Genomic DNA, 21,486 nt, shown 5'->3' with positions numbered 1-21,486 from the left:
TCTCTCTCTCTCTCTCTCTCTCTCTCTCTCTCTCTCTCTCTCTCTCTGCAGGCTTCCCCCTCTCGCTCTCCCCCCCCCTGTACTCGTTTCTCTCTCACCTCCGAGAAGTCTGGCTTCGTCCCTCTCCGTCGAAAGACCAGAAGATGTGTTCCAAGGTTCGGCACTCCCGTTTCGACGACGCGTTTCTTTCGAGCTCTCGGGCTGATCGAAGCGAACGAATCGACGCGACGACGACGAGACACGTTACAAGAGTTAAAAACAGTCCGAAACACGCGCCGAGCCACGTGGTCGGGCCGAGTACTTTAGCTATAGTAACGGTACTTTTGGGTGATCCGATAGCAGCGAGGGGGTCCCCGAGCGAAGAGTGTAACGTGGCCTCGAGCGCATACCTGTTCGTGCGACGGACCGACCCGAACGATATTGTAGCGAAACGATAAAAGGTCTACGGTTGTTTCACGGCGAGGGAACAGGAAGGACAATGACGAGCAAGCCACGGCGACGACAGGCCCGAGAGAGGTTCAGTAGCCGCGGCAGCAGCGTGTGTACACCACTGCCGATGCCGCCTCGCACGGCACCCACACAACACGCGAGACCGAAGACACTGAGAGAGCTAAGAGAGAGAGGAACCGGCCCGCGACTGTGTCGCCGCGTCTTCGTCTCCGACCAACTTCTACCAGGCGCGGCACACTGCACCGCGCGCATGATACCGACGCGTCACTACTCGGGAATGTCACGTCTAATTAAGTGCTGTTTCTGCATCGGTCGCTATTATTACCGATCGGTGGTGATTGCCATCGCTCGCGCCTATCCACACTGCAATGCGAACGAACCCCGCGTGCGCGCGCCTCTACCTATCGGCTGGCTCACCAGCGGAAAAAACTCTCATCTAGATGGAAATCTCGAATAATTATCGAGTCGAGCATTATCTGCGATTTCACCGTGTTTTCATTCAATATAATTTATCGTAGAAGCAATACCGTAAAACGCAATTCTCTATCACGTTTTATTTAAAAGTTACATTCGTATAAAATATGATAACATCGTATTTATGATGAATATAATTTATAAATTAAACACAGAATTAAAGGGACTAATGTCTACACCTAATATTTTGATCGAATTATGTTATGAAAATATATCGAACCCAAGATTCACTTCGTACATTTGTTACACGACGTCGCTTGATTATCAAACTAAGGAATTTGTAAATATGGAAACTGTCAAAAAGTGCGATTGTTACGCTCGTCAAACCTAGCTGTCGTTTGTGGAACTACCATGTCGGTAAACGCACCTTTCCGCGTGTCGGTAAAAAGACGCAGGGGAAACACCGTCGGTATTTATCACTAGATTCAACCCTTATCGTAGCATAATTAGGAATAAATAAGACATATGACATATGTATGACATCCCCTTGAAAAAGATTCAAAAGACTAACCATCCTAATAGAAAAATATGTACTAATAAGAAACGTAACATATATTAACATAAAGAACGGGGTTCCATCAAGATGTTCTCTGTTCATTCCCTACTTCGAAACTCACACCGATCTAGGGTTTTACGTTTAGGGTAAAAACTCGTTCGCACGTGAACTCACCTTTATTTTGCGGTGGTGTCCTCCGCATCTCACAGGGGGCTCCACTGTCCTCAGCAACGTGCGGTGCAGCGGTTGCCGCACTTCCGGTTGTACGTTGCTGTTGTTGTTGAAACTGAGAATGTTGATGTTGGTAAAGCTGCTGTTGTTGTTGTTGTTGGTCCTGTTCTTGTTGCTCGTTGGACGACGCAGCTGTGCTCGTTTCAGCCGGAGAGCATGGGTTATCGGAGGCAGCGGTCGTGCTGTCATCAGGTGAACTCGCACCTGTAATATCTGTACTCACAAATAAAACAGAAATAAAAACTTACTGGACGTACACTTGCAATTCTCGTAATACGTTTCGAATGTCTCGCGTTCAAGTAGAGAACAGTGGAACAGTGAAGCAATGGTAAAAAGTTCAATTGAATCGTACACAATATTTTTCGATACTACGACTTTACTCGTTCAATATTTTAGATAACCTAACATTTCTGTCGTACTCGATACTTTCATTCCATGTAATGTCTATACAAGCTTACAAACACAGTACGAACACTAAAACGTGAAAGCTTTGCACAATGTTACATTAACGAAGAAAAGAGGTTACACTTCGTACTCGCACTTCAGCCTGAGATATTTGATTAGTATCGTCACAGTTTTGTATACGTCTAAAGAAAATCCAAGTTAATCCTATATCCTTGTCGTCGATACAGTCTTAGAAAAAACACATACACGTTTCAACAGTGGCAATCAATTCGCGAGAGTGGGCTTCTTCTGTGAGTTGCGAGGTGTTTCGATATCCAAGGAATGTTTTGGTGCTTCGAAACGTGACAAATTGGTTATCATTGCTTTTGGTTGTCTTCTACAATTCGATGCATCGGTACCACTAAATCTTTTCGTTTCAACTTACTCTCACGAGTACTTTCGTATCGATATTCGATCACTTTTTTTTCGTTGCCATAAACAGGTTCCTTCTCGGTTTTCTTTTTTCTTTGTAGGTTCAATTGTCACGCCGATCTTGACGATTCAAAGGTGGTCAGGGCGACATCTGTTGGTCCGCCGGGGGAGAGTCCGTATGTGTACGTGCTCGACGTGCACGCGAACACGGCCCCTCGCGAACTAGAGGCCATGTTGCGTCGCTATGTCGACGATTGGCTCCGCCTTTCCCCGCATCGCCCCACCAACTGTGGCCCGCGATGCTCTCCCTGGCCAATAGGACCCGAGCTGATCCCGCCAACGGCAGTGTCGGTCGTGCGCTCTGCGAGCGTTCATGACGCTATGGATGTGAACGCAGCTAACACTGCCAGAAAAGCATGCGACTTCCATACGAAACGTGTATAGGTTAACGTATATACACGTCCAGCTATATCCTGTAGGCGAGAATGTGTCGGTGGCAGCATTTCCTCACGTGCCGCTCCTGCGCTGAGCACACCAGTCGCATTATCGCTTACTTTTCGAGCGCGTCCGCGCGCTCTGCGCCAAATAAACCTGTAGAAGGCTGCAGACATTCGCTCATGTAGCCGACAGAAACGTATAAACTTTGTAGTTTTCTGTGTATCGGAAAGTACCATCTCTAGCGATGGTGATCTATCAATCAACAATGACGTATGATATATCCTGCTTTCTTTTCCTAGCGTATTCTAATCAACTGCAGAACACTGCCGGGGATTCCTCGACGTACCTAAATCTGCATTTTCATCAAATTAAAGTATGCTCTTTCGCCAGTTTTTTTGACTTACATGAACATTTATTTGAGAACTAAACGTTCTTAACTCGATTCTTACAAAGTGTAATTGGCTTGTTATTTCCTGTTTACTTAATCTTTAGCTATCATTGGAATCGTTTGTATGTAAACACTTTTTTCTCGTATCGAGTACGACTCTAAGGATAGTTAACCACTAACATATGACGTGAAAAATGAGTACTCGGTACCGAGAACGGCAAGCTTAATCGCGTTCCTATTCGAAAAGTAGCGAGAAGACGAGGAGATATGCGAGCGAAAGAGACGTAGGTGGTAGGATGGGAAACTGAGAACAAAGGAAGCGTAGAAATCCTGGAAAAGTGAAAACGCAATTCAGTAGAATGTCAAGCTAATTGCTATGGGGAGAAGACTGGCGGTCTGTCGACGTGTGCCTTACTGACGAATCCGAAAGGGCCCGAGACACGTTCTCTGGGCATTTACACACATGAAAAGCAACGTTTACTTTAAAGAGGATAGACTAGAGCGATTGTTGCGGTCACCTTGCTGCATTTTTTTTTTTTTTTTTTTTTTTCTTTAACGGTTACAGATTCCAACTATCTCGAACTGTTTGCCTGTCAAGAGAATACACGACCAGACAAAGCCTGAAATTTCTTAACAATAGCTTTTTCGCAATATCGACTCTCACCCCATCTCCTTTCCCTTTCTCGTTCTCTTATCATTCTACGAGCATCAAAGCATTGTCTGTTACTGTGAAACGGGAAATTTGTCAATCTGTTTCATCCAAGATACAATTTTGTCAGCAACGTGTTTATTATGTTATACTTTAGAAGAATCTAACCCTGTAAACCATTTTAGTAAAAATAAGTAGTTTAAATTTATTGTTCCTGACGGTTCGATATTTGACAAATAATGACCAAAAACGTGTTTTTGCGGATCTGTACTTCTTTAACATGGACACGACGAAAAGGAATGGAGGAAAAGAAACACGATGCTCCCGACCAGATGAAGCTCGATACACGATACACGGTAGCAAGAGGGTTGAATACGAACATCCTGTAGAATGTCGTGTAAGCCATAAATGGACCAAGTTCTCACCCACGAGAAAAATCTCGCCTAACGAATAAAGCTAAACAAAATTTCACAAATGAAGGGTCAATCGAACAAACGTTTCGTTAGTTACTTATTATTTGGAGAAAATTCATTTCCGATGTAAACTCGTGGCGGTCCTTGTCGAGGAGTTGCGACATTCGTCGGTTTTCTTCCTAATCGATATCTCTGCCGTTAGAATAAGGCTAGCCATTTACAGCCAAAGATGGAACAGTCTGTTTTAAGACATTGTAACCCTATTTCTGTTTCAATGAGTGTTTCAAACTCGTTTTAAGAAAATGGAAACGGTGAGTACGTAAACTATATGTATATCAGATGAAAACTGAAGCTATTGGAAGATCATAGGTGGTATAGTCTTTGTTTTTAAATAAAAGTTTACCATAGAAAAACACAGAATATAATGTTTACACCTAATATAAACAAAAATGTTGGGGATGTGCTATGATTTTGTTCCAGTACCGTAACAGTGACGATAGTTGGAAACTGGCCTTACAATAAACAAGCCCAGTCATTCGTTGAGTGGTCTATCGGCTTTAAGGACACGGGCGGCGCCCGATACCGCCTCCTCCTCTCGCAGCCATTCGATAAAAACTTCATTCGCTTTAATTACGTTACGCCAGAAATTCGAGTTCGTAACTTGGGCCAATTATTTTCGAAAATTCGCGAACTTGGACGATAAACAGAAATTTTGTAATGAACGTAGCAAGATTCGAACGCGTGTTACAGGAAGCTTTGAAAAATACAGTTAGATTTACGTAGAAATTATTTGCGATGTCGTGCGCGAATTCCTACGACGCGAAATTTGGAGAATTTGTTCAAATAGATTGTTTCAAACGCTACAGAATTCTGCATTACATGTAAATTTACCGTAATTCGTTTCTATATTTCTTGTTTGATTTCCTACGACGCAATTTCCTACAACGCGTAAAGTATCAACCGCGTTATAGAAGGGCCCACCAGATATCAGAATTTGATAATGGAAACGAATGCTTTTGGACAGTCAGCGTGCGTGCAAAAATGTAATTTGCTTCGTGGAACGATTGAATATTCATGCACGTGTACAGAGTTATAAAAACATTAGCTCCGTTTCGACAAGTACGAACGAGCATTGATAAAATCCATGTGTGCGTAGCGTTATGTTCTCGAACATCCAACGCCCATAGGCATTAAAGACCACTTCCTCAAGAATGTCTGGCACGACAGCGCCCGAACCTTCAGCTTTAAACTCAGGAGTTCGAAATTCTCCGTGGAAACATTGGATTTGTCGTGGGTACCGTCTAACAGGTAAAACCAGGGCCGAGCTTCCGTTTGAAATGACTCGCTCGGAAACGTTCAGGGAAAGTGAAGTTATTTCGCGAATCAACTGGAATAATTATAACAAACTAGAATTATAAATAACTGAATGTAAAGGCACGCAATTAATTCCTGCGCCTAACGAATATCATAAAGCCAAAAGAGAATAAGCAAACTTTACTTTGAAGCAATGAATGATCCATTTTTTTTTTTTTTTTTTTTTTTTAAAGTTTCGAATAACGAATAAAAGATAAACAGCGTTCGATCTACTATTACGTACGATAGATAAAATTAGATTTCATCTGATCATCTTTAACTATCCTGTCGAATAAAATAAGTGTAGAAATGAATTCTGGTGCGTTTACACGAAAAATCGGAATTATGTTGCAAGTTTAACAAGGAAAAAATCGTACGCTTTAAGACTGAATTGAAAAATTATATGGAACAGTGCGGCCCTGTCTCGAGTATTGATCTGTACGAGAGTTGTCTGCCGCCCCTCCAGAGCTCCACGGTGGATGTTTCATCCCTCCGCAACCCCTGAACAACAAGGATGTCGTGCACCTGTGACTAGGGTGCTGGTGAATACCCTATTAGGCATCTTACGCCGACATTGTCTCCGCGTATAGGTACCACGGTGTCTCTACCGTGTTTTCGACATGGCGATTTAAATTCGACCTCTGCGTATAACCCATTGTGTAGCGAGGAATGGCATCAATATTTACGGAAATTCGTGTCCGCTTACGTAACGGAACAAGACCGGCTAAAACGGAAAGTGACGACACGTCTCAGAGTAGATGGTCACCTTAAACATAATCGTAAACATCTAGCTATTTCATGATATATTAGGTGTAGAAATTTATTCTGTGCCTTCACATTCAATTACCTGTAATTCTAGTTTAAACAGAAATATTTGTTTGTCATTTCGTTACGTTAAGGTAGCAATTTCTATTGCTTTCCAAGCGCGCTTTTGCATTTCTATTTATTCCCTGCCGTAGGTCAGAAAAATGTTGTAAACAATAATACCGTTCATTTGGACCGCTTCTTCGACCTTAAAGGGTAATGGGACGAAACGGGCCGGAGGAAGGGTAGCCGAGGAACGGAGGTAGATTGTATATGAATGAACCCGGGACCCGCTGACTTCCTGCGTTTAGGAAGGTCGTGCACCGTCGCTTTCATTTATCGACGAGTGTCTCTGCTATACACAAGAACCAAAGGTGACCGACCCCATGGAATGCTGTCTTTCGGTTGAAAGAAAACTGTCCCGGCTTGAGCGCGTAATTACATGCACGTTAAAAACGGACGCGTATCAGTGATAACGAGCGATCCATTGAAAGCGGAAGTCAGTCAGGTGAAAGCAGACACAAGTACCCCTGATCTTACTACGAAGTGACTACGATCTGCGAATGTGCAATCGTTGGGACACTATTCGCGGACCTTGTGAAAAGGAAGATTAACCTTTCAGCCTTTTCATTTCGCTTTACCTTTCTTAAGATCTGCTTGGAACTGTGTGCCCTCTACGAAAACAAAAACTTGTGCCTCGAACATTCTGTTCACTTTTTATAAATAAACGAGTGATCCAGGTGACCCGAATCCATCCGCCGAAGTGGACCCCACATGTTAGGATACGCTCTGCACAGAGGTGGGGTATTTAAGTCAGGTCACGTGGACAACTCGTTTATTTTTAAAGATAGACAAGAATGTTCGAGGCAGACGTTTTTAATTTTATAAAAGACGTGGCAAAGATTTTTTTGTTATATTTAAACCGCCAAGGACATCTCAAGGTTCCGTAGAGAAATTTCTTTTAATAGAAAGTTGTACTCTTTCATTTGTCTCCTATTAACAAATATCAAGGTAACGTTATCGTTCGCGACATGTGTTTATGTTTATATAGAACAAGCTTGGTAAAGTAGTCGACTATGTTCGTTACTAAAGTCACGTAACAAATCACAAATGCTATATCTGCATAGATAAGAATTTAAAGAACAAACTTAATAATGTAGAAGCACAAAAGTTACTCACCGTTAGTTTCTTTAGCGTTCAGTTCGTATCCATTAACGAGCATCTGCCGCACGCGAAAATCTTCTTTGCGATTGATGGATGCCTGGACCGCTGATTCACCATTCTTGCTCGTCCAGCGTCCCTTGGACCCCCGTTGTTGCAACGTCGATGATCTCGGGGTGGTGCTTGTCGTCGTGGTTTCCGTTCTGTTCCCACCTGAAAGCAAACGAATTATGTTAGAGGAGATAATAACTGGAGCGTGTCAAGATTTTAGTTACGACGTATTTACGTAACTCACGCTTTATTAGTATCAATGTAGCGGCATTCGTCGTAATTCAAATCTGAACGAGTTTAGCTTGGATATCACTGAATTAAATTCACCGAACAGCTCTGTACCGCGATTCGGTACAGAGTTATAAATATCGATCAAGATTTCGATGCACCGAGGAGTAAATAAAAATATTAGCATCACGATGTGAAAATGTATACATACGAACCATGTTGTTTTCTGGTTACATGCAATGATACTTTGATGCAAAGGGTTTTTCTACCATCTAATTGTCTCTTATAATTGTGATCACGTAAACAACTATTTTATAGATAATTTCAATGGTTTCAGAGATTCCGAAAGTGATTCGTGTTTTTTGAAACAATTGCTACAGAGATGAAACGCATGTATCTATAAACACGTTACGAATATACAATTGATAAGTATCGTCGCGGGAATATGCATCAGCATAAACGCCTCCTGCTTGGAAATATAACAGTTTGCAACAAGTTACCGACAATCGGTCCCGCTGTCAGGATATCTCCTGTGGCGGGAACTCGAACGCATGTCAATTACTTCTATTAACGTTGCCCCTTCCTTTCGTTTTAAAGTCAGCATGCGCCATTGAATGCGATATCGCGGGAACGTCGACTGTCAGTCGGTTACATAGTTGGCAGGCCTGATGGTACAATCCAGGCGAGCAAACACTGATTCGCGCCAAGTAACTAGCTCCGTTTTCGCGTTATAGCGTGTTTCGATAAAAGAAATACGTTTAGCGGGGCGATATGCGCCTAAGCGAGGCAGAAAAGTCACGTAGAATTTACGAGAGTGTCGGTTGTTGGTGCATTGGTAAATAAATGCACGACTGACAATCGAATCAGGAACTCGGACTAACCTACGCGCGATATGTAAATGGCACGTAATATGTCACGCTGTATTGAATCTTACTGTCAGCTACGTAATTCTGTGATAAATACGGAGCAAATACGACGTTCGATATACGTCGAAAGCACTCCATTGATAGTAGGAGGTACAGGGTAGGATAAGACTATCGTTCGACGATCGATTACGTTGTTCTCGCGGCGAGGTGCACCGTAATTGCGCGCGTGTTTTAATCGTAACGAAAGTTCCTGTCTGTCCTCACCTGATACTATTTCTTGAGAGGTCATTTGAAGAAGGAGCGCGAGTTGTTGTCGCTCGGACATCCGCGCTGGGTAACCGCGGAAACGACTGTTACCGCCTGCGGGCATTCCGTCCTCATAACTCATGTAACTCCGGGCCAAAAAACGCACGTGGAGGATCGCGATGCGTGACACGAAGGGAAGGATTGTCAGACGTGTCTATGGACGCTTGGCTTTTATTCCTGGATCCGTCGTTATTTGGCCACGAGCGAAGATAACCTAAAATCGCACGGTCGGTTCACGCCATTTTGACCTACCGAGCGCGCACAGATACGCGAAACAACAGTCACGCGACACGTACGCAACCACACGCGCCAAAACCGATTGCATCTGACCGAACACTGCGAATTGTCGATCGCGATTTCTGCACTCTCGTTTCCCGGGCTGATGATTTGATTTCACGACGCGGCATGTGTGTGCGTGCTCTTTCGAAAACGAGGATTCGCGACCACACGACTCCGGACACAGTGCGCAATATGACGCAACCTTTGTGTTTTGTTTACAGTTGGTATCTCTGTCGGTAGCGTGCGTTCGCGCCAATATTCAAAGCAACGTAATTAAATCGTTCGTGAACCTGTGTTTGCTGCTGTTCTTTTTGAAACCTCGTGCCCTCGACGTTGCGTTAAATATATTTCGTTAAGTTCTCAAGATCCGAGACCACTCGAGTATTGCTTTCATATTGCAGTATTTACAACTCCGAAGGTAAGTAATATGCACCACGAATTTTTTTTCAAATAAACTAATAAAACCGATCAATAAAACGTACTCGTATAATATATTTGCGTGTGTTTTTTTTTAATAAAGAAGACGGGTTTACATATCGCATCACGTATCATTCGATTCTAAACTTATAATGGGAGTTTTGTTGTACGATTGATAAAGTTGCATGTACATTCACGAAATAAATAGTCGATGCAACCGAATGAAAATGATAGAAAATTTGGGTACTATAATTATTCGCTATAGTAATTCCGATCTAATGAATATAATAGGCCATGTAGAGCCACGACATACATATACATATATATTAATTTTCTCCATACAGTCCAGTATAAATAGGACAATCGACTGGACTACACTCGCATTCTTATCGTTGTCACGCATGCAGGCATTCGGATCGTATTATTTCGCACCTCGTGTTTATTGTAACAACATTATAATTTAATTATGAATAATGATAAGAACACATCGTTTAATTGTATCTAACGCAGTAGCTATCTACCAGTAACATTATAGAAAATACATAACGATTTTCTTATCGTCGGACCGATTACGTACGAATTGTTACTTGTTAATTGACATTTCCAATACTGCGAATTGCACACAAATTTATTTTGCCGATGTACAATTACAAACAAGAAAACTATTAACCAAGGGCATCGTCAAACTAACGAAACAACTTCTTTTGTAGCATTCGATTATTTTCTTTGTTTATTTTTTTAAGGATATATCCAATTATCCAGACCTAATGTTTTTGAATACAACGATTACCTTTTTAATTTCATAGATACATTCGTCGTTTACTCGTTCTTTCATTAAATTTTGGAAATATCGAAAGATGATACATAATCTTTTTGTTCTAAGGTATCAAATGTGCGTACGTACTACATTAGTAACGAATATAGTAATTTAGATTTTCAAATGATCCGTCGTTCAAGAAAATAGTAAAGAAATTCGCAAGAATTATATTTAATATAAATATAACTTTGCATTTTTACGATTATAATTGTTTAAAAGAAACCTTATACCTCTGAACATTGAACAATTTTGTATAATCGTTTAATAATACTTTCTTGGAGTCGCAGAATGAGTGTTTACAAAAAAAGAGAAATTATCGTAACTGCTTAAAAATAGAGCGACATTGTTCGATAGAGCGACATTGTTCCATAAAAAAATGAACGTACACATGAGCGTTAACACTGCTTGATGCATTGTATTTCAAATATCCTACTTTTACATTCATTCTTATAAATTAATAATGAATTGGTTTATTAATTTTGCACATCCTAAGATAGTACAATCATAGAAAACGGTGTAATACAAACACACGATATCTATAGGATGGCAGAAGAGAAGAATTTTCGAAGAACATTAATCGCTTTCTATTGGAATGAGGCATAACGGGGAACATGTATATTTAGGTGTTATAAATTCTTCGAAAAGTAGTTGGACAGAGTGGTCATTTATAATATTGAATTCAAATTTACTTCAGAAGCTAGGTCAATTTTTTACAAAGAGATTTTGTTTAGTCCCATTTTTATTGGTCTGTCTGTAAAGTTAGGTGTCTCAAGAGGTATAAATAAATAGAAGTTTTGAATATCTTTTGTCAATGTGTTCCTTGGTATTTTCTGTGCATTTCTTTGTCGAATATGTATATGCACGTTCATACGTACATATACATACAGAGGGTGTATCACGAATTTCAGACAGATTATATTTCGAATTTGGTAAGAGATCCAAAAAGAATTATACGATCTTCTATCTCTTATCAAATTCCAAGTATAACTGGTCCCAATATGCGTGACGTATCCTGTAGATAGATTATATTAAGAATTAGAAAGACTAGTAGTTTTATGCTAACTTAGTTGCTAATACACTTATATGATAAGTCATTTACGCAGAGCCTTTCCACATTACAAATAGGAAAACTGAAGAATTGTTTTCACGTTTCGTGTTTAAAGATTTGAAATCTATTTAGGTGATCTTGTTACACCTTTTATTTTCTGGTCATCGAGTGAAACACATATAAAGCTCTGATAGTTCCTGCATTGAGAAGATCTGGAAACTTTACCAGGGGAAGTTTGCTAAGCTTGCAACATTTTGACTGGGAAATGTATGACCTATCTATATTACATCGATACAGATATCAATTATTACTTTGATTAGTTATAAACTTAGACTTGTTATATATAATTACTGAACTGCAATGGCTTAATAATATTTCTTTACTTTCTGACAGTCAGAGGGACGACAGGTTGTAGCAGTACGTGATATTCATTATCAACTTCCTTCCTCGTCTTCTTTTTTAAAAAAATAATTAAAAAGGCTATTAAAACGTTTTTACGTAGTAACCCTGTAATAAATGAAATTTTACGGTAAAATAGAACGATGTTCGAAATCACTCTGTATACAATGTTTGTGCATAGGCAGTTTAGTAATTGTCCTTCGTGTAACCAAAGTTTATTAATTAAATATGTATTACTAAATTAATATTTTAAGAGATAGTATCAATGAATTTTTCAGCTTTTGATTGATTTTGGTTCACGTACCGTAAACCCATACATCGTAACCATCTTTTGTTTTCATTATAAACAATTATGGTTATAATTCCACGCAATTCACTAACTAATTAACCTTGTAATTAAACGCAGGTATTGTTACTGCCTAAGTTTATAATGTTTAACTATTTAAACGGTCATTAAGATTTCATTTATAACTATAACAACAACGATGATGACAATAATGATCATTATGATATTATAATGAATGATGATAAATAGCAATAATTACAATGTTATTATTATTAACTCTCGTTCGTGTTCTACGCATTGTCACTATCTGTTTCATTGGAATGTCTATCTTGATTTTCATTACAGTTCAAAGGAAAACTACTGCTGATATCGAGTATATTTTTATCAGAGCTACATTCCATATCTATTACATTTCCTTATTTCCGACTTAACGATAAAATTAATTTTTTTGCATTTTATTCGTAACATTGTCAATAAAAAAAAAAAAAGAAAGAAAACTTCACCCTCGTGGTGAGTGCAGAAACGAATATAATATTTAATGAGGATGACAGACGCGAAAAATAACTAATCGAGCGAAGATACAACATTATCCTGCCGAAATTGTTTAACAAATCATAATTTTTCTAGCTATGAGCAAATGTCACTTCGTTTCATTCAATTTATGTGCCTTTTTAAGTGTCTAGTTTTATAGCGGTGAGTTTCTCTACCAGTCTTTTCTCCTTCTCCGTACCTAGGCATTTTAATTATTATAATCGTCATATTGAACCCTGTGTTTGACTGTGTCAATTTTTCGACAACATCTGTGTATGGCACAAATGGACATACAGGATGATTTTAGAAACTGAGATAAGCCGTAACTTTTTTCCAAGCGTAGATACAAAAAATTGATGTAGGAACAAGTTAAATATCGCAATGTATGTGATGTATATTTTTTCTTTTTGCATAAAAATGCACGAGTCCATTTGAAAGATAAGTGCGAGTGTACATCGTATCTGCATTCGTTTCGTTGAAAACATATCATTAAAATATAACCTTCATCACGGTATTAAACTTTTCTTGCGTCAATTTTTTGTTTTCGTTTAAAAAAGATCAACTTGTTCCAGTTTCTAGAATTAGTTAACCTGTACAGCGAACATAACTAATATGTATACATTTCATTTCTTCCACGCGAACGTGTAAATTGCAGGGAAGACTTTAAAATTCACATTTTTCATCTCCTTCCCTATGTTGACCCTGTCGTAAAATTTAACGTTACTATCTGCCAATCTTAAATTTGTATTCTGCGCCAATGATTATGGTATACATAAGCCAGTTTCTGTTTCCCCTCCCCTTTTTTTTTCTTCGTTAAGTAGATTCTTCTACTATACGCATTAGTACTATGACGATGGCAATGAAATCGTAAGCGACCGACGAAGAAATCGCTTCAACTGTCCGTTCGTATTGCAATTATTATTGTAGAAATTTCAATTAATTTTACAAAATTCACTTGCCCACGAGTATGGTCGATAAAAGGAGTTCCAGTTTTTGGCAATCTTGGAACGTGGAAGTCAATCATCGCTGTTGCTGCTAAAGTTGTAAGGAAAGACTGTTAGTACGGTAGCATTCGATGATCTAATTATTCAACCGCTGGTTGTACGTGCGATCCACTTGTTTCCAATCCATGCTAAAGTCTCCACAAACTGGATCTTCGAGCTCCCGATCCTGATCCTGCCGTGCATACACAGTGATCTCGTTAGATATAATTAACGATCGGGCTCCTAGTTCTATGAACATTACAACGTACACGACTTCGAAAGAGCTGATATCTATGGATTTAACCCTTAAACAACCGCGTGGGGTTAAGTCCGAGTACGAGACTCCTAGAATTGATACTTGCTCTTTTAGATATTTAAGGCTTAAGTGACAAATTAAGTAAACGTGCTTGCTTTTTATTACTTCTGCTGGAATGCACAACTTTTTCATTTCCATAAGTATATTTATTCTAATAAATAATGTAGGCTATCGCTGTAATACTTTAGGTAGAAACAATTCACGTGGTCATCTAAGGGTTGAAAATTCTACGTTCGGTGCTGGATGAGTTTGCTAAAATGCTGCTAGTCCGATTGGCTTTAATAATTTTTTAACAAGCTTGCGAATGAATTTCTCAATATAAATTAGTGGAGAACGCAATGGTACCGGCTTGTTTTACGACATCCTCCTCTATCTATGATTGTACCGACCAGCATGAGAAATGGCCACCATCTCTATGGGCAGGGAACCTCTTCGCTTGATGAGCGGTTCAGGAATAGAGTCCCTTTTTCCTAGTTCCCTCTTCCATTTAAGCCATGTCCCATTATCGTTTCCATCTGTGGATCCTCCAGAAAACATTTCTGGTCCTCCAGAACTTCTCCTCCTCAAAACCTTTTTCCGATTACGAGGCTTACCATTTATGCTACTCCTATTGAACATATCACGGCGTAATTCAGATATGTCTGCTGGCACTGAACCCCGCCGCGGAGACGGCATGCCAGGTCCTGTGCTATCAATTATTCTTGTTATTCCGTTATTGTTGCTAGTTCCGGTATTGTTATTATTGTTGTTATTATTTATTGGGAGATTCTCTCGTTCATCTGTAAAAGAACATTCGACAGCTATGAGAAACGTAAAGAAAAAATGGTGTTTGTAACGGTAAATACGACACGTACTGGTTATAGATAAAATATTGCCAAGAAGATTTCCAAGAGCAGTTTCTTGTGGAAGACTCGCTCTCCTAGGTGCCGCTACAAAACCTTCTCGAGGTCCTAAGGCTAATCGGTTGAAGCCTCCACCTGAAAAATTGACATGTTTTTGTTAGCTATACTTTTTTATATTAAAAGCAGTACAAGTACTCTAATATTTTGTACCTTGTTGCCTAGTAATGTCAGCTGGTACAGATCCACGTCTAGAAGTATGATCGACTCTAGTAGACGTTATAGGTGGTACCGTGATGTCGTCTAGTCTCGATAGGAGACCAACTGGAGCAGACCCACGCCTTCTGGCCCACGACTAACGTAACACAGAATGTAATCCAGAATATAATAAACGAATCCAAGTACGTTAAGGTTCAGAATCCTCAAAGGTAACTATACCTGGCTTCCTTTTCTGGACAAGGCGATCCCCTTCGGATCGTCAACAGCGCGTGGATCGACGTTCTCCTTCATCTGCACGTCCAGGCTTAGCTTGGCAACCTTGGAGCTTTTCTCCTTTACGGAATCGGAGTCCCGTTTGCTACCGGTGGACACGATCTCGTGATCGCCGTTGTTTTTCCGCGGCTCGCTACCGCTGTCGCTCGACGACGATATGCTCTGTATGAGGGGCGGTGAATCAGGCGGGCTACCGATGAAGAACACTTTATGACTTGTGAGTTCAGACGGCACTGGTATCGCGGTGAATCGCCTACCACTGGGGTCGGTCAGTATTGTCTTAATTTCTGGCACTGGCACTGGCGTTGAGTATCTTCGCAATTCGGGCTCGACGCACTTGCCTTTTGAGATTTGCGTCGAACTGCACTGATCTGATTTACACGACGTCACTGTAGTCCGTTGATCTTCGCGGTTGGACTTGTCCTGCTTCGTTTTAGACGTGGACTGCTCGGGTTTCGAATCCATCTCGCGACCGGTCAAAGAAGCGTAGAAACTCTGAGTGGAGTCGGTGCCCTGGGCGGAGGAGGGTCTCTTGTGACGGTTCTTGAAGCTGGTGTCGTCGACGCGTATCGTTTGCACCGAGTGACGACGATGATCACTCGGCAGAGCGTCGCATTTCGACTTGAACAGGTCTGTGATCGCGGAGGCTCGTCTCTTACCGCCCACGTCCACCGAGAGGAACTCCTTCGTGGTCTTCCCAGGTTTCGTTTGCGAGTCCTCGTTTGTGGGAGGCGTCCCGCAGCGACCGCCCGAGCAGGACTTGTCCTTGGTGGAGGACGAGGACGAGCTGGAGCTGTCTGCTTCCATCAAGATCTGCGAGTAACATTGCGACATTTCCACGGTGGTGGACAAGTATCTCATTCTAACGTATGGTTGGAGAGGTGGGAAGGTCTGCTGTCTCGTCAGCTGCTTCTGGGAGCCTGACTTTTGAATATCTGGTTGTAGAACGGAGCTCAATCTCGACGCTTCGGCGCTGTTGGTGATGCTGGCTATGCTCGGCTCTGGCAGAAGGCTCTCTGCGCTGACTGGCCTCTCTCCGCCGTTGGCGTTCGGCGACAGCTCGTGTATGCTGCTTCTGGACGAGAGCAACGACAAGGAACTTGGATCCAGCAGGCTTTGATCTTCCAGCCTCAGCAACAGATTCTTCGACTTGCTTCTTTCGCTGGGCAGACTCTCGCGACGGATCGTAGCGCGCGGTAGCAGCACCAATGGCTTCGAAACGCTCAATGGGACCGAATGACGTCTTCCTACGCGTTCGAGGCCGACTCGTGCTGGCAAGCTCTGCAATTTAGAGGACTGACAGTACGCTGCTGGTATCAGCAAGTCGATACTCGCGGTGTCCTCGTCTCCCACTGGGTCTCCAGTCGAGCTGACGGCGTCCTCCACTTCCTCCAGCTCAGAGATCTCGGTTTCCGTTTCTTCGGCAGCTTCTTGGAGGTTCAGAGCCTCCCATTTCTTCTGATTGGCACGCAGATGCTCCATCAACGAGACGCTGAGCCCGTCGCCTAGAAAACGGTGCCACTCCTCGTACAGAGGCGTCACGACAAATTTGATAAATCCAACTTGTATCTTCGGTATGCTGGTGGTATGACGATCGCACAACGGCGTCACGGGCAGGTTCAATCGACGCTCGTAATCGCCTTGACGGAAGAATTCCTCGCATACCTTGTACGACCACTTTCTGGAGATGTCCCACGGTCGGCACGGGTTCGATATATCGGCGCATTTCAACGCTATCTGCAGGATGAAATGACGGTCGTCCGCGCGCTTCATTTCCAGACGGTTCTCGTCCAAGTAGTGCTGGAAAAGATAGCATGGTTTCAGAGACTGGAAAACTTAATGGTTCGAGTAGAGCGGATATGCATTTCTTCTTTTCAGGAGAATTCAAAGAAACATTAGACTTGATAGACTTGGTAAGCTTGACTCGAGAAGATACTCTCTGGAAAACTCGATAGATCAATCCTTTCGTATACTTGGATATGTTTCACATTCTGTTTCGAAAGCGCATAATTCGTTTCGAAGCAACAATCTTACCGAAGACTTCTTGCAGCCTAGAACGTAACAATTTTCTCCACTGGGAAGCTTTCTTCCCCATTAAAAATACTTGCTTTAAGTTTTCCTTAAAAGAAGAAGTGCCAACACTGGTCGTTGTGAACTTTTAATTTATGAATCAACTTTCTTCCATGCATTTCGAAGAAACTTCGCGACGAGGGAACTTGTTCGAAAAAGCCACAGAAGCAATCCTCGCAACGCTGAGAAAAATTCAGCGACTCCCATAGAAAGTATCTCGCATTGTAACGCAACCATCTTATGACAAGGGGAGAATCCCAGAAAAAAAAAAAAAAAAAAAAAAAAAAGAAAAAAAGATCATAGAAACCTTTTCACCCTAATAGAAGAAGGGCTAAGGTCATTAGTGCAGCTTTCATCGTTTCTCTCACCTTGAATCGAACGAGAAACTCTTGTTGGCGCGTGATGTCAGTCGCCAGAATCAGCGAGCTGATGTGTCGTTGAAGTTCTGGTCTCACGCTAGCTGAAAGCTGATCCGAAACGCCGCTCTCGAGAAGACATCCTATCGCCGACCTCCAGTGATGATTCTCGAGAACCGACTTGTTCTGAAATCGATAAAATCGTACGCGTTGAAACATCCAGAGGAGGAATTTCGTTTAAGCGTTCTCGAAAGTCGTCGACTCACTTGATAGAGAGCGGCCAAGTGATTGCTGGTGGCGACGAGGAACGGTTGATTGACGCCTGGATGATCCAGATCGTGCGTCACCGCGGCTATCAGCGATGCCATGATTTCCAGGCTGGTTAAGTGTGTCCTAATCTGTAAATTTACAACGGATGCTCTTCATTTTCATCCTATGTAGTCTCTATGTTTGTTCCGCGGAGTACAACGACCGAAAATTGCTGCTTACTTTTTCCTCTTGGAGGAAGCAATGCATCGCCTGAGTCACATCCGTCGCGTGTATACTGTTGTGGTAAGGATTTGTACTGTGATAACCCTCCTCGATGAACGCTGATATCAAACAAACGTAGAGAGACGATTAAACAATGTTCTCGTGTGTGCTTTGGGCTAAACGAGAAATTTAGAACGAGACAAACGCTGTGCAATGCTAGAGAACAGAGTGGAAGACTTCTGACCACATAAATGGAGTATTTTAGATTAATTAAACATGTATTAAATATATAGCATCGAATTCATTTACTTTTATACCATTTATTATGTATGTATTACATATTACTAATAATCGTATCCACCTGTTCCTTCGTTCACCGATATACGTCACTGAAAAATAAATAAGGGTGGTAGTTCGGGAACGACTTTAATAATAAATCTGAATAACGCATTAGTTGGCTGTCGATTATCCAGCGCACCGAGTGTATGAAATATGATTCGATTATTAATTATTCGGACCTGAGAACTAAAATTCTACGCCTCTCTTCCTGGTCATAAATTTCTCCATGTTAACTCTTTCGAGATCGATGAAATACTTACGTCCTTTTAAAGATGAAGAGGTGAAGACTGATGGTTTAAAATTCTTTTTTATTAAAATATATTAAGAATCGTGTTTGCAATTTGAGCAAACTTTATTCAAAGAGGCCTATTCTTCTCGATTTGAATAAAAAGACACAGAAGTCGATACCTCTAACGGGTCTCGAGATAAAAATTCAAACACGAGGGGAGTTTTCATTGGTAAAAAATTGAGAAAACTTCGAGGGCTCGTATTTCCTAAACGATTAAAAATTTATAGAAGCGATGACTTAAACCTCTCGTAATTTTAGGTGGATCGCGAGATACTTCGATTCCATAAAAATCCCTTGAGTGCAAGTGGAAAAATGAACGATTCTTTCGTGAAGAATGTTCCAACTCGCGCGAAGATGTCCTCCCTTCGAAAAAATCGATTCTTTCGAACCCCAAGCTCACGGAGTATACCCCCCAAAGTACATTCACGGGTTGCTCTTACACGCCGCGGTGCATAAATCCTGTTTGTATGGAAATCTTGCACAGAATAAATAAATAATAAGCGTCGCGCGGGGCTCTATAAATACGAGTACCACGCCGTAAAGGGGGCCGCCGTTTCTCTTGCGGGGCTCTCCCCTATTGAATATTTAATGATGACGAATAGCTTCCGACCTGTATTTCAACTTGATGATGACGTAAAAATTTCGTGCCCGCAGAGAGTAAGAATTATTAATAAGACCGCAGATTCCCGACGGCCGGGCTGGGAATATCAGGAAACGAGGCGATACGGGGAGGAGAACAGAGAGATATTGTTGGGTAACGTTCAATTCCGCAAACGCGCTGAGCAAACGTTGCCATCTGCTGTCGTAATATTTAGCCCGCGAGTTGTGACGTAAAAAATACGCCCGTAGATAATTTCGCTACCGACTACGTTCGAAAACGCGATAACATTCTGTGGACAATTGGAGAAATTAGATCGAAACCTTTCGGGCACCTTTGTCTCGCTCGAAGTAAACGGGCCAGACGATGTACGATGGTGATTAATGGAAGAAAATAAATACTTGATGTTACCCTGTCGTGAAAGTACACGACAGACGTACAGCAACGTGTTTTTCAAAAGGGAGGATTTCGTTTTATATTAACGAAACACGCCAGTCACGATGTTTTGCGTAACAAGTATATACCTCGCTTTGCACAAGTAAAAATGGCTATCTCGCTAGCTAGAGCGAATCTGCATAGAACCATTTTTCACGTCTAATGTCGCACTTTTTGCCCGACAACCCAGTCCAGGTTTCAATTATTCAATAATTGCACGCCTTTTAAGCACGATCGAAACCACTACATACCTCTACGTACCACTACATACCACTACATACCTTTTTAATTATACATTAGTTATTTGCAAAAATATCAAAGAAAGTTCCAAATAAATCTTGCAGATAATTAAGTTCTAAATGAAAAAGTTGCATAAGCTTTTCCTCTGCGGAACCTCATTATGCGCCGAAATTGAATTTTCCCCTATTTCTCTACTTATTAGAAGGATTATCTTATTACAACGTTACCTTATTATAATGTTAAAAAATGCTCCATTACTCGAGGATTATCGCTAGAAGAGGATTTTTCGCTAGAAAAGATAGTTTTATAGATCGACGGTTGTTTTGGAGCGTGCGAATTGTTTCGATCGGACTTGAAAGGTGCGCAATTTGTGAATAATTGAAACGTGAAATACTACGTAGAGCAAAAAATATGACACTAGACGTGAAATACGGTTCTATGCAGATTTAATGAGGCTAACGAGAAAATAATGTTGATTTCTATAAATTTGCAAAGCATTTTTATCGCGAAACACTCGATGCTTCCATGGAGTGATAGCGCTTAATATCGTGTTTGTCTCGTTCGCAAAGGGTTTTCCAAAGGAGCATATCTCAACATTTATATAAGTTATACATTTATATTAATTGTTAGTCACGACGAGGCTGTATCTTCTCATTAACGATCGTATCCCTTTTGGAAAAGCCTTAATTTCTTCTCAAACTTTCTTAGAATTATTAAAAAATATCCTTACCGAACAATTTCCACACTGTGACCACGTCCAGATTGAAGTGCTGCAGAAGTCCGTACCAGTGAAAGAGGTGGACGCATAATACTGGCAGTGAACGACCTGGAAATTGAATCGAGCAAACTGAAAAGTTTCTGGATGACGAAGTCGAAATGTTCGAGGGTTAAGGTTTTGTTCTCCATGTATAGTACGTCAAATATTATAGGTAGATTGGAAACGTAACGACTCCGTGTTAGCGGGAATTTCCGATGCAACTGTCAATTATGGGTCACCCTGTACGTATTTGCTTGACTGTAGCCCGCGTTTCGCGTGTCCCACAATCGTGACAGATGTGAACTCGAAGTGTAAACCAAGCTAGCGTGTCGCGAAATTGGAACTCGCGGACGAGGTACAATAATGGTAACGCGAGAACTATTGCGAGAAGGAAACTCGG

The 21,486-nt window shown here is 41.3% G+C and overlaps 2 protein-coding genes and 1 long non-coding RNA gene across 9 annotated transcripts in view; 1 reads left to right on the top strand and 2 right to left on the bottom strand.

The window, feature by feature from the left end:
* The window catches only part of LOC128890020 (ankyrin repeat domain-containing protein 12), a 17,755-nt gene extending 8,255 nt beyond the window's left edge, over positions 1-9,500 (bottom strand). The window contains exons 1-3 of one of the 2 annotated variants that reach the window (XM_054148162.1): positions 9,083-9,500; positions 7,692-7,886; positions 1,595-1,864 (exon numbers count right to left, since the gene is read on the bottom strand). In XM_054148162.1, the coding sequence (XP_054004137.1) occupies positions 1,595-1,864; positions 7,692-7,886; positions 9,083-9,206 (589 nt within the window). In that variant the 5' untranslated portion in view covers positions 9,207-9,500. Of the gene's footprint in view, positions 1-1,594; positions 1,865-2,302; positions 2,576-7,691; positions 7,887-9,082 lie in introns of those variants that run through there. The other variant, XM_054148163.1, reaches the window with a different exon arrangement.
* Positions 9,501-9,689: 189 nt separating this feature from the next.
* The window catches only part of LOC128890044 (uncharacterized), a 64,725-nt gene continuing 52,928 nt past the window's right edge, over positions 9,690-21,486 (top strand). The window contains exon 1 of the long non-coding RNA XR_008460538.1: positions 9,690-9,821. This is a non-coding gene — a long non-coding RNA (uncharacterized LOC128890044). The remainder of the gene's footprint in view (positions 9,822-21,486) is intronic.
* LOC128890018 (cGMP-specific 3',5'-cyclic phosphodiesterase-like) overlaps positions 9,894-21,486 on the bottom strand; it is a 67,504-nt gene continuing 55,911 nt past the window's right edge. For 3 of the 6 annotated variants that reach the window (XM_054148160.1, XM_054148159.1, XM_054148156.1), the window contains 9 exons: positions 21,060-21,155; positions 18,447-18,547; positions 18,224-18,355; positions 17,970-18,143; positions 15,478-17,331; positions 15,253-15,394; positions 15,055-15,177; positions 14,590-14,979; positions 9,894-14,077 (listed from right to left, as the gene is read on the bottom strand). In XM_054148160.1, the coding sequence (XP_054004135.1) occupies positions 14,034-14,077; positions 14,590-14,979; positions 15,055-15,177; positions 15,253-15,394; positions 15,478-17,331; positions 17,970-18,143; positions 18,224-18,355; positions 18,447-18,547; positions 21,060-21,155 (3,056 nt within the window). In that variant the 3' untranslated portion in view covers positions 9,894-14,033. Of the gene's footprint in view, positions 14,078-14,545; positions 14,980-15,054; positions 15,178-15,252; positions 15,395-15,477; positions 17,332-17,969; positions 18,144-18,223; positions 18,356-18,446; positions 18,548-21,059; positions 21,156-21,486 lie in introns of all 6 variants that reach the window. The other 3 variants (XM_054148158.1, XM_054148157.1, XM_054148161.1) reach the window with 3 other exon arrangements.

The sequence above is a fragment of the Hylaeus anthracinus genome, unplaced genomic scaffold (genome assembly GCF_026225885.1).
Source record: "Hylaeus anthracinus isolate JK02 unplaced genomic scaffold, UHH_iyHylAnth1.0_haploid 12000, whole genome shotgun sequence".
Taxonomy (NCBI): Eukaryota; Metazoa; Arthropoda; class Insecta; order Hymenoptera; family Colletidae; genus Hylaeus; species Hylaeus anthracinus.
The sequence above is the reverse complement of the archived record's forward strand: the minus strand, read 5'-3'. Positions and strand labels throughout refer to the sequence as shown.